Consider the following 18,354-nt stretch of genomic DNA (forward strand, 5'->3'; position numbering starts at 1 on the left):
TATCGGCTATCGGCCGCCATGATTTCTAAATATCGGCATCGGCCAGAGAAAAACCCATATCGGTCGACCTCTAATTTTAACAGCAATTTGGTGCATTTCCTGCCCAAATCACTTGCAGTCCCCACACCGCAACAGTGTGACCCAGGTTTAAGTGTAATCCCCCCAAGTGTCAAGTGAACATATAGCCCTGGTTCATACTGGAGCGTTTTGACATGTCAAATCGGCGGCAATTGCAGTCAATGGCACAGTCCTAATCCGTGCGACACCACATCTGCAGTGCTGCACCGACTTAAAAAAGTAGTTTCTGCAGCCATCAGATACCCTTTCCAGCCGGCGATTCTGTGCACGATGAGTGCAATCTTAGCGGCAGTTTCGCCTCTTGATCGTTCTTATAGGAGACAGGAGGGGACGTCTCTGCCCTCCCGCCGCCATCCGATGCTTCTCCATGCCAGCGGATAACAATAGATTTCCAGTCATCTCTATGACCATCGGAGGCCCGGGCGCAATGTCACGCTTGGGTTCCCAGATGTAAACAGCCACGATCGGTGAATATTTTCTTACTGACCCCACATCTCTCCATAAAGAGGACCTGTCACAAAAAGTTTACTTTCCTTGTAATAGGAAAAAAGTGATAAAAAAAAAAAATACGCCCGTCCCCGGTAGCTTGCACTCAGAAGCGAACACACAAGTCACGCCCACATATGTAAACGCCGATCAAATCACACGTGAGGCATCGCCGTGTGCGTTAGAGCGCATGCAACAATTCTAGCACTAGACCTCCTATTTAACTCTAAATTGGTAACCTGTAAACATTTTCAAAAATTTAGATTTTTAAGTAACGAAGTTTGGCGCCATTCCATGAGTGTGCGCAATTTTAAAGTGTGGCGCGTTAGGTATCCATTTACTCGGCGTAACATCTTTCACATCAGGGGTTGACAAATTTGCTTTGAATTTAGGAGGCAGTTTATTTTTTTTGGGTTTTTTAGAGTGGTATGGATTGTCAGCTCCCGGGGTAAGGCCACTCATTTTCACCCCCTATCCCTAACTCACAATGGAGCATCCAGTCAATAACTCCTATGAAACGCTATTACATCGGGGTTATGGGCTGACCAGAAAGAGTAAGGCTGGCAACAGATGGAACTGGCTGGCATGTGGAACTGCCAGATGGCATTGGCAGGTGGCACTGGTTTGGAAGTGGCAGGTGGCACTGGTTTGGAAGTGGCAGGTGGCACTGGTTTGGAAGTGGCAGGTGGCACTGGTTTGGAAGTGGCAGGTGACACTGGTTTGGAAGTGGCAGGTGACACTGGTTTGGAAGTGGCAGGTGACACTGGTTTGGAAGTGGCAGGTGACACTGGTTTGGAAGTGGCAGGTGACACTGGTTTGGAAGTGGCAGGTGACACTGGTTTGGAAGTGGCAGGTGACACTGGTTTGGAAGTGGCAGGTGACACTGGTTTGGAAGTGGCAGGTGACACTGGTTTGGAAGTGGCAGGTGACACTGGTTTGGAAGTGGCAGGTGACACTGGTTTGGAAGTGGCAGGTGACACTGGTTTGGAAGTGGCAGGTGACACTGGTTTGGAAGTGGCAGGTGACACTGGTTTGGAAGTGGCAGGTGACACTGGTTGGCGGTGGCACTAGCAGATGGCACTGATTGGCGGTAGCAGGTGGCACTGGTTGGTGTTGGCAGAAGGCACTGGTAGGCGGTGGCACTGATTGGCGGTGGCAGGTGGCACTGATTCACTGTGACACTCGGCACTGGCAGGTGGCACTGATTGGTGGTGGCAGGTGGTATTGATTGGCATTGGCAGGTTGCACTGATTAGCGGTGGCACTGGCAGATGGCTGGCACTGGCAGTTTTCACACTGAGCACTCTGTTACTGAAATTAACAGAGGAGCTGTCAGAATTGAGCTTAATGTCAGAATGGGTGGGCAGGGCTCGGCCGGGGTGGGTGGGACTCAGCAGCTAACACCAGCCAATGATTGGGCTGCTTAAGAAAAGGGGTGGGGCCACATGCACGTAGTGGCCCGCCCAGATCCCATTGGCTGGTGTTTTATAGCTGCTGGGTCCCGCCCACCCCGACATCAAGCTGAAATCTGTCAGATCCTCCTCTCTCCGTTGCTTGTCAGTTTCACACACTTAGCGCGGCGCCGCTGAGTGTGAAGGAGGGAGGAGGACGGCAGTCAGTGTTCATGCGCTGCATGTCTGGGGCATCAATAGTGAGTGGGCTGGTGGCAGCTTAGGCGCCAGGTTGCGTTTTCTGGTCGCATTGGCGACCTGGCGCCTGGGGTTTGTCAAGCCCTGTTTCACATTATACAAAAAAATTGGACTAACTTTAGTTCTGTTTTTTGTTTTTTTATTCATGAAAGGTTCTTTCCCCTCCCCCCCCCCCCCAAAAAAAAAAAAACATTTGAATTATTGCGCACATACCGTGCAAGATATTCTTGCTGGTAGTTAGAATCTTTAATAATTACAAACAAAATGAAAGTTTCCCATTAAAGCGGGAGTCCACCGGGACTCCGCGTTTTTTTTTTTTTTTTAAAAGCCAGCAGCTACAAATACTGCAGCTGCTGACTTTTAAATAGTGACACTTACCTGTCCAGCACGCCCGTGATGTCGGCACCCGAAGCCGATCGCTCGCTCGGCTGCCGGGTCCCGCCGCCATCTTGGGTATGGGAATCAGGAAATGGAGCCTTTCGGCTTCATTTCCCGGTTCCCTACTGCGCATGCGCGAGTCGCGCGGCGCAATCCGGACGGTCCCCGCTGCCTCTGGGAGCTGTGTGTTTCCCAGCAGGCAGCGGGGCACTTGCTGAAGGGGGCGGGCGCTTGCGGAACGGGGGCGTAACCTACGCTCGTTCCGCAGAGAGCTAGCCCGGAAGTGGGTGCAGTTACCTGGATTATCCAGGTAACTGCACCCCCCTCCCCCCTGAAAGGTGCCGATTGTGGCGCCGGAGGGGGGGGGGGGGGATTCCGATGAGCGGAGGTCCATTTTAGGGTGGACCTCCGCTTTAAGCAGCTGTCAGGTTAGTAAAACTGAATCAGAATCAATTTTAGATTAATAGGCAACTACTTAAATTCATTATATTACATATTCTTAACCACCTGCCACCCAGTCCAATTCTGACATTTCTCTCATACATGTAAAAATATTTTTACGCTAGAAAATTACATAGAACCCATAATATATACACACACACACATACATACATATTTAGCAAAGACCCTAGAGAATACACTGACAGTCGTTGCAACTTTTTATCTCACTCGTTATTTGTGATGCGTTAATTTTTTTTTACTGGTTACATGTTTTGAGTTAGAGGTCTAGAATTATTGCTCCTGCTCTAACGTTCACAGCGATACCTCACGTGTGTGGTTTAAACAGTTTTTACGCATGTGTTTGCTTCTGTGTGTGCACAGGGGCGCTTTAAATAATTTTGTATTGTTAAATGAAAAAAAATTTTTTTAGTTTTGACACTTTAAAAAAAAATTTTTTTGATCACTTATTCCAATTACAAGGAATGTAAACATCCCTTGTAATAGGAATATGGCATGACCAGTCCTAGGTGGCGTGTTTGTTTGGGCCGGGCATGACGTCCTAACCACGCCTGGCCCCCGAATGATCAGAGAATCAAAATCGATCATCTGGTCCACCAGAAATCTCTATGGTAAACACGGGTCAGCGGATCCCGTCTGACTCACCGATGGAAGTGGTGAGTCGGTAGAAGCACAGGAGGGCGGCAGATGGGGGGGGGGGGGGGGGGTCCTCTCAGCTGCTATGATCATCCTTATGGTGTAGGGAATCACTGGCTGAAAAAGACTATGATGCATGCAGCTATAGGCTTCATTCAGATATTCAGATACAAGCACACAGCCAAGGACATCATATGACGGCGGGCGGGAAGGAAACCGTTTTTCACTGAAGATCTGTACAGATCCATTGTGGACCAAAGCAATTTATATGCCAATCAATTTATCACCGAAAACCCCAAATTTGACCCATGCCAGACAATTTGCATGGAAATGTATCATGGTTTCCGGAATCAAGACTTTTCTGGACCTATCCCTCAACATGGGCATTACTAAAAAGAATGAGTTGTGTTCATATTGGTCCACTGACCCAATTTATCATATGCCTGGGTTGTCTGTTGCCATGGCCAGGACTAGATACAAGCACATATTGTGGGTTATGCACTTCAGCGACAATGAACTCTGTCATCCTCGGGGAGACTCTGGATGTGATCGGCTCCACAAAATTCAGCCCCTCAAATATCATTTCAACAAAAAAATGTCAGCCTTAAATAGGCCCATGAACCCAAAAAGAACAGAAGGGGCACGGGAATGTAGCCCTCGATAGGGTCCTCTATGTTTCGTGGCAAAAGCCACTTACTCGGGAGGAATCAGTCATTATCTACAAGATAAGTTATAGATATGATCTCAGTCAAAACCATATATAAAAATGTAGTAATTTTCTAGCAAAAAAAATAAAAAGATTTTCACATGTGCGAGGGGAGTGCCAGAGGCCTGGTATGGAAGTGGTTAAGATAAATTAAAGCAATTGTATAACCCCTTTTCACATACTTACCTACAGGTAAGCCCATAAATAAGGCTTACCTGTAGGTAAAATGAATATGTTCTAAGCCTTGCATGCAACTGACATCGATGCATGCGCTCTCTGAAGGTCCGGTGGATGCAGATAGAAAATCAGTGCCAGAAAGATGTATGCATTGCATACTAGCCAATTATGCCTTTGCCTTACATGTTTTCATTTTTGTGGGTATACAACTGCTTTAACAATTTAGTTTACTGAGCTCCATTTATGCTGAATAATGTAGCATGAGGGTGTATATTCTGCAATATTTAAATTTTTGGTAAACTCATTCAATGAAACCAAGCTCTGCAAGCTGAGATAACGTGCACTGCATTGATGCATTCACACAATTTCACAGTAACCATGAGATAAAACAAAGTTCAGGAATATTCCTTTATCCCATTGTATTGCAAATCTATGTACACTACAAACTGATTGAATCGGTTCTGATATCGCTGTTTTACCAACCTGACAGCTTATTCTAAAATCAGAAACCTTAATTTTGTTTGCAAATATTAAAGAATCTAACTACCAGCAAGACCAAGTCCTTACATTTAAAGAGCACCTGTCATTTCAAATCCATCATGGCAGCGACTGCTAGCGCCTTCCACTCACCTGCTGCCATGTCCCTCACCTTGTTGTGTTGCTGCCGCATCAGCCATCCCATTAAAGCAAATGGGACTGTCATTGAGTCAACAGCAGGTCAGAGGAGGAGCCGCTGCGAGAGATGACAGTTGCTCTTTAAAAATTTAAATCCAGCATTTTTACCAGTGATTCCAAACATGATTTAAAGTGAATTAAAAATTAACTTTATTTAAATCAAATCCACTCTGCATTTTAGATATAAATCATTAAACACCGAATTAAAAAAAGCAGAACAGATGCAAGTTAGATTATCCAGCATTCGCTAGTCAAAAAGACAGACTCAAAATCCTAATAAAAAGTCACTCCCTTCAAGGTTCAGTAAATTCTTTAAACCGTGTAACCAACACGTTCGATTTTTACAGCGATTTAAACTAACGGCACTTGTTACTATTTCAGTAATAAAAGCCTGTTCGACCTGTTCATAGAACGTACAAAGTCTACTACACCCAGACTCTCCTGAAAGCCATGGGCAGGGCAGTCTGACATGAAAATGGTAGATTCCTTAATAGAGAGACTAGAGAGTAGAACACCTATTGTCTTTTGTTGAAAGACCAAGTAGCTGGATTGAGCACATTTCAGCTCATGGTGTGAAACCTTGTGCAAATCATTAGAGGAATTAGGTTTCCTTCACTAACTCAAAAGACTGACTTTCTTCAGTTTCCACACCAAAGTATTAATCGCGGAACTATCAGTGTTAACTTGTTAGACCAAAAGTTTCTATCATGCTCCCTTGAACGGGGGCCCTCAAACAATGTACAGGTGCCAAACTTACAATACTGTACATGAAATTAAAATACACAACCAAAAGGGGTACATATTTGCATTACCATTACAAGTAATGAGCACTTGTGTCCAAAAGTTTTACTACAGCTAGTTACAATCAGATTACAATTTGTCCACTAAAACAGGCTGCAACAAATAAAAAAAAAAAAAAAAAAAAAAAAAAAAGGGGGTGCTCACCTGCACAAAAAAAAAAGAAAGAAATTTTGCAGCGTAGCAGGAGCCACAGAAAGCAGTGTTGCAAACAGCATGTGCAGAGCCGCCAGGAAGTAGACACTGCACAACACGACACTGTCCTGATACACGGCTGCAGAGATCAGGAAATGTCTCACTGCCTGTGATTACTGCTGTGCACATGCCATTTGCAACACGCCTGAGCTCATCCTTAGTGCTTAGCTGTTTCCTAGAGTGTATTTATGCACCAAAGACTTCAATAGGGTAAGCAAAGACATCTGCTCCCTTCCCATTTAGGATACATGTTCATGATATAAAACAAAAAAAAATACTGCGCTGTCATCAAAACAAGTGAATTAGTGAATGGATGAAAAATAAATTCTTTGTTTTTAAAAGCCAAGATGCAACTTCCTGGAAGATACACACATAACTTAATATATAAAGTCATGCTAAACCGTCATAAAGTGATTTTGTGCAACAAACATTAATAGTGCTGAATTCTGGTATATAAAGTGTCTCCTTGCAAAAATGAAAAAAATATAACGCGTCAGATTATGACTAGTCCACTGTATTAAGAGGATTTTCAAATTTAAGACTGACACGATGCTAAGAGTTGTGGTTGAGAAAGATATAATCTCCACCTCTACAAACTGCTGCTTACCAAATGATCTATTAAAGGATATCCCACACGCTTATGGCTTAACATCCAGCCTGGGCCTTTAAGGAATGGAGCGAAACTTCCAGTGTCTTCCCAGGTATTTAGCCTTCAAAAAGGCACATATTGCAAGTTGATCCCCATAAAGAAATGAAAGCTTCCATAGTGTAAAATCTTAAGTGACACTCAGGAAATGGAACTCTACACAATAGCCATAAATTGTTTAACATGTTAACGACTGCGCCATAGCCGAATGACGGCTACAGCACGGCTCGATAACTGGGAGGGCGTACATTGATGTCTTTCCAGAATCCCACACTCCCCTGGGGCTTGCACCCCAGGAATATATACGTGATCACTGGGTCCAGAGGACACGGTGCATCATGGTAAATGACCGCTGATGTCGGTCGTTACCAAGTGATTGCTCCGTCAGACGGAGCGATCACTTGTAAACAAACCAGCATCATGCTCAGCCATCCTCAGCCAGCCGGCCACCCGAGCATGCTCGGCAAGCCCCAGCCGGCCACCCGAGCATGCTCGGCAAGCCCCAGCCGGCCACCCGAGCATGCTCGGCAAGCCCCAGCCGGCCACCCGAGCATGCTCGGCAAGCCCCAGCCGGCCACCCGAGCATGCTCGGCAAGCCCCAGCCATTCGATCCATATACTCAGCCATGTCGCTACAGTGCCTTACAAAAGTAAAAAACTTATGCCCCTAGAACACCTGATGGTGCTCCCTGCATGTTGGGCCAGGCTGTTTGAAAGTCTCCCACATGTGGTATCGCATACTCAGGAGTAGGAGAATCTATTTTGGGGTGTAGTTTTTGGTATGTACATGCTATGTGTTGGCAATATTATATAAAAAGGACAGCTGTCATTACACATTTTCCAAAAACGTTTAGGGGGAAAAAAAATATGACATGTTCAAAAGACATTATGCCTTAGATTATATGTTCTTTCCAAAATGGGGATTTTTGGGGTATTCCCATTGTCCTGAATTGTAGGAAAATATTACAACTTAAAAAAACTCACCATGCCCCCGTACTTAATACCTTGGAATGTCTACTTTCCAAAAATGGGTCATTTGGGGGGTATTTGTACTTTTCTGGCTTGTTAGGGTCTCAAGAAATGATAGGCCGTCAGTGCATCAGGTGTGATAAATTTTAAGATATTGGCACAATAGCTTGTGGACGCTAAATTTCACAAAGACCAAATAATATACACCGATTTGGGTTATTTTTACCAAAGATGTGCATCAGTATAAATTTTGGCCATAATTCATGAAGAAAAATTACTAATTTGCAAATTTTCATGGACAGAAACAAAGAAAAATGCATTTTTATTTATTTACAGAATTTTGGGTCTTTTTCTTTTATAGAGCAAAAAATAAAAAACCCAGCAGTGATTAAAATGCCACCAAAAGAAAGCTCTATTTGTGAGAAAAAAAATGTCATAGGTAGTGTTGCATGACTAATTGGCATTAAAAATGTGAGCATCAAAAGCTGACAATTGGTCTGGTTAGGAAGGGGGTTCAAGTGCCCCATGGTCAAGTGGTTAAAAACTACCCCAGCGGATCCTGGGATCATTGGATGATCACAGGAGAGCTGCTGCACATGAAAGATCAGTCCTAGAAATATGGCACATTTCCCGGCATATCAGAGTGAAATAACTGTTGGTAGGAGATTAAAATTTCAATATTTGTCCATACACACCACTTAAAGCGGAGGTCCACCCTAAAATGGACCTTCCGCTCATCGGATTCCTCCCCCCCTCCGGCGCCACAATTGGCACCTTTCAGGGGGGAGGGGGGTGCAGTTACCTGGATAATCCAGGTAACTGCACCCACTTCCGGGCTAGCCCTCTGCGGAAAGGGGCGTACATTACGCCCCTTTCCGCAAGTGCCCGCCCCCTTCCGCAAGTGCCCCGCTGCCTGCTGGGAAACACACAGATCCCAGAGGCAGCAGGGACCGTCCTCATTGCGCAGCGCGGCTCGCGCATGCGCAGTAGGGAACCGGGAAATTAAGCCGAAAGGCTCCATTTCCTGATTCCCATACCCAAGATGGCGGCGGCAGCACTCGAGTGTCGATCTAGAGATCGGCTTCGGGTGCCGACATCGCGGGCGCGCTGGACAGGTAAGTGTCACTATTTTAAAAGTCAGCAGCTGCAGTATTTGTAGCTGCTGACTTAAAAAAAAAAAAAAAAACGCGGAGTCCCGGCGGACTCCCGCTTTAACAGCCAAGGTGTTGTATATTTCCCCATCCCAGAAGGTTCCACATGTGTGGCTACTTGTAAGCCTTCATCTTGAGGTGTTGGGAATGGTGTGGAGATTTTTTTGACCACTGGGATCTATTTAAACAATTTATGGCTATTGGGTAGAGTTCATTTCCTGAGTGTCACTTATGATTTTACACTATGTAAGCTTTCATTTTACGGGGATCAACCAGGAATACATGCCTTTGAAGGATAAATACCTGGGAAGACGCTGGGAGTATAGCTCCATTCCTTAAAGGCCCTGGCTGGTTATTAAGCCACAAGCGTGTGTGATCTCCTGTAATAGGAGATAATTTGGAGTTGGTAAGCGACAGTGTGTGTAGAGGTGAAGGTTATATCTTTATCAACACTTGTCATGGTGCATTGCGTGTCAGCCTCACATTTGAAAATCGTAATACAGTAGATTATTCATAATGATACAAACTTGAATCAATGATTCTCATTTTTGCAAGGAGTGACATTATATACCAAAATTCAGCACTATTAAGCCTCATGCACACTGGACATCAAAATAATGTTATAAAAACGTCAGTAGCTTTGCATTGAGTTTTTCAACTTTTTTTTCAAAGTTTTTGCAATAGTGTTTTTCTTAAGAAAAAAACACCACTGCCCAAAACCGCCGATAACGTGTATATGGACACAAATAGGATAACATGGAGTTTAATGACTGTAGAAAAAAAAAAAAAAAAAGGCTACAGCCCAAAAAGTCAATAAATGTCCAGTGTGCACGAGGCCTTAATGTTTATTGCACGAAATCACTTTATATGAAGGTTTAGTGCGACTTACTATAGAAAGATGTTTACGATATGCCCCAAGGACTATTTCAATAAGGTACTAATGAGAGTAATGCTGGACATGTCACAAGTTTGAGGAAAGTCAATCTATGGGAACCATTGTGTTTCACCTACTCATTACTCAGGAATACTAACCAGTAATGTGCCTTAATAGCTATATGGCACTCACCTGCTACCTACTCCATATCTCATTAATCTAAATGCATACGGTCAATCATTTATTCCAGCAACATGTCACAATCATTGTCTGCGACTATCATTTCATTATGTTTCAACTCCATTATTCATCATTACACTTGGAATGACTTTTTCAAGATTACTAGATATCAGATATAAGCTTATTAGCAGTTATTCATTTCACCAGCACATCCAATCTACCACATTAAAAAAAGGAACCATTCCTTATTAGTTCCAACCATTACTTCCATCTGTCTTCATGCGATTTGCTGAGACTCTATCACTGGATTTGCATTATACTGCATCCTTTTACAACCTGCTCTAGGAATCAACCATTTCTTACTTTAGATCTGAGTTCTTTGAGTCGTCTCTAATGTTATGATTTGATTGTTTGTTCTCTCTCTCATACTGGATAACCTCCTGGATTGTTTTTAACTTTTTGTATGTTTTATGTCACCCAATCTATTTGGAAGGCATCTTTTTCATTCAGATTATTCCGTATTTTTTATGCTGCTTGGTTAATTTTTGCCTACTTTACAGTTTGTGCTTTACAATTGTTTTCTTTTGTTCAGTGTTTCACTTGGTCATAACCACACCCTACAGGTGTGCGTCAGCAAGCTATATACTCTTTGGGTGTATTACCCAACCCTTTGTCAAATCAAGCTTAGTTATGTAGCATGAGGCTGTATATTCTGCAATAGTTACATTTTTGGTTAACTCAATGAATCCAAGCGCTGCAAGCCGAGATAACATGCACTGCATTAATGCATTCACACAATTTCACAGCAACCCTGAGATAAAACAATGTTAAGGAATATTTCTTTATCCCATTGTTTTGTAAATCTATGTACATTATAAACTGTATGATTGAATCGGTTCTGATATCGCTCTTTTACTAACCTGACAGCTTATTCTAAATCAGAAACCTTAATTTTGTTTGCCAAGATTAAAGATTCTAACTACCAGCAAGAATAAGTGCTTACATTTAAAAGAGCACCGGTCATATCAGATCCATAATGGCAACGCCCTTTAGCGGGGATCCACTCAGCTGCTGCCGGCACATCCCTCAACTTGTGTCACTGCCGCATCACCAGCCATCCCATTAAAGTGAACAGGACTGTTGGCGAGTCAACAGCGGGTCAAAGGAGGAGCCACTGCGGGACAAAGATGACAGTTGCTCTTTAAAAATTATGATTTAACTCAAGCCTTTTTACCAGCGATTTAAATTGAATCCCCCATTTTCCCTGATAAGCATGAGCTCATTAACTAGCAAAACTCTGTTTTACTTAAAAAGTGTCCGAACCACTTGAATATTAAAATGACCATTACCACATACCAGCGTGAACAAAATATGCATGTAATTGTTAAAACCACTTACAGCTCATCTCGTTGCCTCTGTGACAGAACCATGATTGGCAAGCCTCTGTTGACTTAATACAGGAGAGCTTCCGGAGTTCACAAATCCCAGGGAACCCCAAATCTGTAAAGCATACAGCCACAGAGTGGCTTCAGTTGTAGGAAACTTCTTCACCACAGGCAGGGTTTCAAAGAAAGCTTGGAGTCATTCAAGGAAGGGTCATTCCACCTGGAAAATAGAAACCATTATTGTGAATGTTTGAATACAAGACATAAATGTATTGGCTTATAGCATATGAAAATGTCTGTCAACATGACACCTCAAAATAACCTGAGTTCAGTTTCATGTTAACAGAGGATAGTGCAGGCCAAAATGCAAAAAAATAAAAAAATTAAAAAAAAGGTACTTAAACACATTAGGAATCATTATGGTACAATTAAAATTGAATATTTTTCGCTTGGGTTTCTGTTTTTAAAATGCTTGCTGTGCCATATATTTATAAATCTACTGAAGAGTGTTCTGTTAATTAGCCACAAAGAGGTGCTCTGAATTTGGAAGCCGCATTACTTAAAGAATGTATAATTTTAGTATATACAGCACATCCGGAAAATACTCACAGCGCTTCACTTTTTCCACATTTTACAGCCTTGTTGCAAAATAGATTACATTTGTTTTACTCAAAATTCTACAACTACCCCACAATGACAACATGAAAGAAAGTTTGTGTCAAATCTTTGCAAATGTATTTAAAAAAAAAAAACTAACATATACATAGGTTTTCACAGCCTTTCCTTAATACTTTGTTTAGGCTGTAATTTGTGCCAAAGGTGCTTCAAGTTTTTAAGTATGCTGCTACAAACTTGGCACACCTATTTTTGGGCAGTTTCTCCCACTCCTCTTTGCAGGACCTCTCAAGCTCCATCATGTTGGAGGAAGAGTGTCGTTGCACAGCCATTTTCAGATCTCTCCAGAGATGTTAAATCGGGTTCATGTCTGGGCTCTGGCTGGGCTGCTCAAGGACATTCAGAGATGTCCCGTAGCAGCTCCTTCGGTATCTTGGCTGTGCGCTTAGGGTTGTTGTCCTGTTGGAAGATGAACCTTCGCCCCATTCTGAGGTCCAGAGCACTCTAGAGCAGTTTTTATCAAGGGTGTCTTGTACACTGCTGCATTCATCTTTCCCTCAAACCTGACTAGTCTCCAATTTCCTTCTGCTGAAAAACATCCCCACAGCATGAAGCTACCACCATGCTACACTGTAGGGATGTATAGGCCAGGTGATGAGCGGTGCCTGTTTCAGCCACGACACTTGCAATTCAGGCCAAAGAGTTCAATCTTTGTTTCATCAGACCAGAGAATTTGGTTTCTCATGGTCTCAAAGTCCTTCAGGTGTCTTTTGGCAAACACCAGGCAGGCTCCGATTGCGGAGTTTGGCCAGGCAGCATGCTCTAGGAAGAGTCCTGTGGATTCTAAACTTCTTCCACTTACGGATAATTGAGGCCACCGTGCTCATTGGGACCTTCAATGCTGCAGAAATTTTTCTGTACCCTTTCCCAGATCTGTGCCTTGATACAATCCTGTCTGAGGTCTATGGACAAATCCTTGGACTTCATAGCTTGGTTTATGCTCTGACATGTACTGTTAACTGTGGGGCCTTATATTAGACAGGTGTGTTCCTTTGCAAATCATGTCCAATCAACCGAATTTACCACAGATTGACTCCAAGTTGTAGAAACATCTCAAGGATGATCTGTGGAAACAGGATGCATTGGAGCTCAATTCTGAGTGTCATGACAAAGGCTGTGAATACTTCTGTACATGCGATTATCTTTTTTTTTAATAAATTAGCAAAAATGCAAACAAACCTTTCACGTTGTCATTATGGGGTATTGTTTGTAGAATTTTGAGGAATAATAATGATTTTAATCCATTTTGGAATAAGACTAAGTGTGAAAAAAGTGAAGCTATGAATACTTTCCAGATGCACTGTAGTAAATACAGAGGCGTAGTGTGGCCTACTTGCAACAGAAGTGCTAGCAATATTAGGATCTCCAAGTAAGAAACTTTGTAAGCAAGTACCCAAATAGCTTAAAGTGGAGTTTCAGCCGCTTTTGTGTTTACTAAAAGTCAAACAGCTACACTTTTTGTAGCCGCTGACTTTTAGTAAACACACTCCCCTGTCACACGATCCAGTGATGCAGCCGCCTGAACCCTTCGCTTTTCTCGCTCGCCTCTCCCCGGCATTACAAGTGTGGGCTTCACAGCCATGTGCACACTCCATATGCGTGCGACATGCTGCACCTCAATGGTAGGGGAATCTTCTGGGACCAGTGACGTGAAAAAACTCTAAGACAAAGGCATAATGAGCTAGTATGATCGCATACTAGCTCATTATGAAATACTTACCCTAGGATGAAACTGCTTCAGCGGCGCCCGCACGCATTTTTTCCCAGAATTTCTTCAGGGTTTGTGGGTTCCTGTGTTGCGATTTGCTGGACCTGGGATGACATTACCACGCATGCGTTCAAGGCCCCCGTGGCCGTTCACTGGCACATGCACTCTGAAGGATGTCTCTGGCTGCATGCAATGTAAATTTCTCCTAAACAATTTAAGTTTAGGAAATATTTTCACTACCTATAAATATCAGCAAAGGTAGTTTACTTCCTCTTTTAACCACTTGCCTACCAGGCACTTACACCCCCTTCTTGCCCAGGCCATTTTTCAGCTTTCAGCGCTGTCACACTTTGAATGACAATTGTGCAATCATGATACAGTGCATTTATCATTTATGAACTATCTATGAAAGCTTGTCTGACCTATTTTTTTTTCTATTAAAATAACACACTTTACAATCACTTTAAATTAAACCAATGGAAAATGCCAAAATATACTGGAAAATAAATGAAGGGTTTACATACACTTAAAAAAAAAAAAAAAAAAAAAGGCATATCAGCCTTGGGCATTACCATAAAACCATTTTAGGATAAAACAATCCAATATACTCAAAGTATATTCTGGCACATCAATGATCCAAACTCAATCCAATATGATGCAAAAGTGTTAACCATAATTTGGGAGGGAAATGTACACAATTCATGGGCAGGACCTTTATCAGATTTCCCCCCCCCCCCTATTTTAATCTGGTAATCCTAACGTTGTCATATTAGGACAAGCAGTGGTAGGACTGCACAACATTGTTAGGAAGAGAGGGGGATGTGTTATGCATTCCTAAAATGGGGACGCATTTTGTAGTCCACAGATAGCACAGAACAATGCTAACAGCCTGCAGTCCAGAGCATTGTTTCTCAACTCCAGTCCTCAAGGCACCCCAACAGGTCATATTTTCAGGATATTCATTATTTTGGACAGGTGGTTTTATCCATTTCACTGCCTTAGTAAATACCACAGCTGTTTCATCTGAGGGAAAGCCTGAAAACATGACCTGTTGGGGCACCTTGAGGACTGAAGTTGAGAAACACTGGTGCAGAGGCATAAGTACAATTATCTTATATTAAATATTGACAGTTTACTGATCCGCAGTCTTCTGGGACACATCAGATTCCAGAAAGCCGTGGGACTATTCATAAAGTGAAGCATCACTTACACATTGGAAAGCCAGCTGAGAATCCACAACCAGCTACAGCCAAAATGACCGAAGTAAAAATGCTGGCGCCAGGACCACAAAATGGTCAAAAAGGCAGCTCGAGTGAGGACCAAGCTGGACCCCTGGACAGGTAAGTGTCCTATTTAAAATTTTAAGTTTTTGCTTCCAAGTTGAAGAATTGCTTTAAATACACTGTACAGCACTATAAGTAACAGAACATCAGACAAGTAGCAAATTTCAAATCAAGTATGACAAAAAGATATTTGGGAACACAAAAATCAATTCCTGAAAAGGATACTGCTGATAATTTTTTTATAGGGCCCAGTGTCCGCAGAATCTCACATATAATTCTAAATTTCAGTGTGAAGCACTGTGCGCCAGCAATGACTTCTATGTGCAATGCAATTCAATTAAAAACACAATGAACACCAACCTGCACCGGACAACCATTATGCGTTAATAGAAAAGAAAAAAAAAAAAAAGTGTGCATTTTGAATCATCCATTAGAAGTTCAGTTTCCAGTAATCAACATTATCAATCCTAGGCAGACCACAGATCAGTTTTTTTCCCCTCTTCAGTCAATCAACTGGATGAGAGAATCCTCCCTGCTAAGTGTTCGTATTCTGACAGAGTAAAGACTTCCGCACTACCAGAATACACTGATCAGAGTTGCCAGCTATAGCGTGCAATGCTGATCGAGTGGTGAAAATTCAACAGGGTGGTTTAAGAGAAGTTGATCAGCAGATCGAAATTCTGTACAACCACAGTGCCTGTACATGGATTGAAATTCAGCTGGTCCCTTTTGGACCAACCAAATTTCGATCCATGTATGGGCAGCTTAATATACAATGGAAATAAAATTTTACAGCCACCATGTGTCAAAATGAGCTATGATGAAAGGAAAAAGGAAAGGAATATCTTCAGGTTCCAAACAAAGAATCCCTAATCTGACAAACACCTTAAAAACGCAACTCAGGTAAACCAATATTCAACACTTTAAAAAGGGTGTAAGGCAGCGGAAGGCAGCCTTACCCACTTTCATACCGGGCCAATGCTGGCATTCCTCTCCTATATGTACAAAATTTACTCAGAAACCCCAAAAACATACCGTATACGTTTTTATGAATTAACCACTTAACAACCGGCCCATAGCCGAATGACGGCTACAGGGCGGTTGTTTAACTCGTATGACGTCCTCCCAGAATTCCACTCTCATGCGCCCCCTTGGGGCGCGCACTCGAGAGCATCCCTGACCGCAGGGTCCACAGGAACCGGCGCATCACAGATCACGGTAAACGCACGCTCATTGCGGCCGTTTACCACGTGACCGCTCCGTCAAATGATGTTATGATGCCGGTTCCTCCCTCCCTCTCTCTGTACCGATCGGTAGAGCGGAGGGGGAAGAGATCGGTGTCAGCAGCGCTGTGGGCTGCATCTGCAGTGCCCACATCGCTGCTCACCGAAATTTAACGCCCCAATACCCTGCCAATACCCAGCCATAACCAGAGCTACCCAGCCATACCCGGAGCTACCGAGCCATAGACATCCCCCTCCCGCCGTCCTCTGGTGCTTCTACCGACTCGCCAATACGAACAAAGCCATAACTTTTTTTTTTTCAGGCTTCCCAGCTTGTGGGGTCTTATTGACCCCATATCTCACTGTAAAGAGGACCTGTCAAGCCATATTCCTATTACAAGGGATGTTTACATTCCTTGTAATAGGAATAAAAGTGATCAAAAAATTTATTTTGGGGGAAAAAAATGTCAAACTAAAATAAAGTAAAATGAACAATAATTTTTATTTCAAAAAAATTTTTTTTAAAGCTCCCCTGTCCCCATGTGCTCGCATGCAGAAGCGAATGCATAGGTAAGTCCCGCCCACATATGAAAACTGTTCAAACCACACATGTGAGGTATCGCTGCGAACGTTAGAGCGAGAGCAATAATTCTAGCCCTAGACCTCCTCTAACTCAAAACATATAACCAGTAAAAAAAAAAAAAAAAAAAAACGTAAAGCGTCGCCTATGGGGATTTTTAAGTATCGACGTTTGGTGCCATTCCACGAGCGTGTGCAATTTTGAAGAGTAACATGTTAGGTATCCATTTACTCAGCGTAACTTCATCTTTCACATTATGCAAAAATTGGCCTAACTTTACTGTGTTTTTTTTTTTTAAAGCACATTTTTTTTTTTCCAAAAAAAAAGCATTCGAAACATTGCTGCGCAAATATCATGCGAGATAAAAAGTTGCAACGACCACCATTGTATTCTCCAGGGTGTTTGCTAAAAAAATATATATAATGTTTTGGGATTCTATGTAATTTTCTAGGAAATAAATGATGATTTTTACATGTAGGAGAGAAATGTCAGAATTGTCCTGGGTGCTCCAGAACGCCTGATGGCGCTCCCTGCATGTTGGGCCTCTGTATGTGGCCACACTGTGTAAAAGTCTCACATGTGGTATCACCGTACTTGGGAGTAATAGCAGAATGTGTTTTCGGGTGTAATTTGTGGTATGCATATGCTGTGTGTGAGAAATAAACTAATATGACAGTTTTGTGAAAAAAATAAAAATAAAAACTTGATTTTGCAACAAATTGTGGGGAAAAAAATGACAACTTCAAAAAACTCATCATGCCTCTTACTAAATACCTTGGAATGTCTTCTTTCCAAAAAGGGGTCATTTGGGGGGTATTTGTACTTTTCTGGCATGTTAGGGTCTCATGAATTGAAATAGGCCATCAGTACTTCAGGTGTGATCACTTTTCAGATATTGGCACCATAGCTTGTGGACTCTATATCTTTCACAAAGACCAAATAATATCCACCAATTTGTACTTATTTTTACCAAAGATATGTAGTAGTATAAATTTTGGGCAAAAATTACTAATCTGCTAAGTTTTATAACAGAAAAGAAAAAATTCATTTTTTTTATTTTATTTTTTACAGAATTTTCGGTCTTTTTTCTTTTATAGCACAAAAAAATTAAAAACAGAGGTGAATACCACCAAAAGAAAGCACTATTTGTGTGAAAAAAAGGACAAAAATTTCATATAGGTCCAGTGTTGCATGACTGAGTAATTGTTATTCAAAATGTGAGAGCACCGAAAGCTGAAAATTGGTCTGGTTATTAAAGTGGAAGTAAACTCCCCTATCGTTTTCAGCCAAGGAAGCTGCCATCTTTGCCTGTTTAATCTTCAACTGCTATGGTGCTGCACATGTGATTCATTATGACACCAGCCATTGGATGGTTTGATAGTTTGGATGAGAGCACAGCCAATGTGCAGTTAGCATTCCCGGCATGCCTTTTTTTTTTTTAACTG

At 42.4% G+C, this 18,354-nt stretch overlaps 1 protein-coding gene across 1 annotated transcript in view; it reads right to left on the bottom strand.

Annotated features, from left to right (window-relative positions):
- PAFAH1B1 (platelet activating factor acetylhydrolase 1b regulatory subunit 1) overlaps positions 1–18,354 on the bottom strand; it is a 138,844-nt gene that overhangs the window by 75,593 nt on the left and 44,897 nt on the right. The window contains exon 2 of the mRNA XM_077480493.1: positions 11,454–11,660. Coding sequence (XP_077336619.1) covers positions 11,454–11,485 — 32 coding nt within the window. The 5' untranslated portion in view covers positions 11,486–11,660. The remainder of the gene's footprint in view (positions 1–11,453; positions 11,661–18,354) is intronic.

Source organism: Lithobates pipiens, unplaced genomic scaffold (assembly GCF_037356315.1).
Source record: "Lithobates pipiens isolate NorthernLeopardFrog02 unplaced genomic scaffold, aLitPip1_a1.2 Scaffold_16, whole genome shotgun sequence".
Taxonomy (NCBI): domain Eukaryota; kingdom Metazoa; phylum Chordata; class Amphibia; order Anura; family Ranidae; genus Lithobates; species Lithobates pipiens.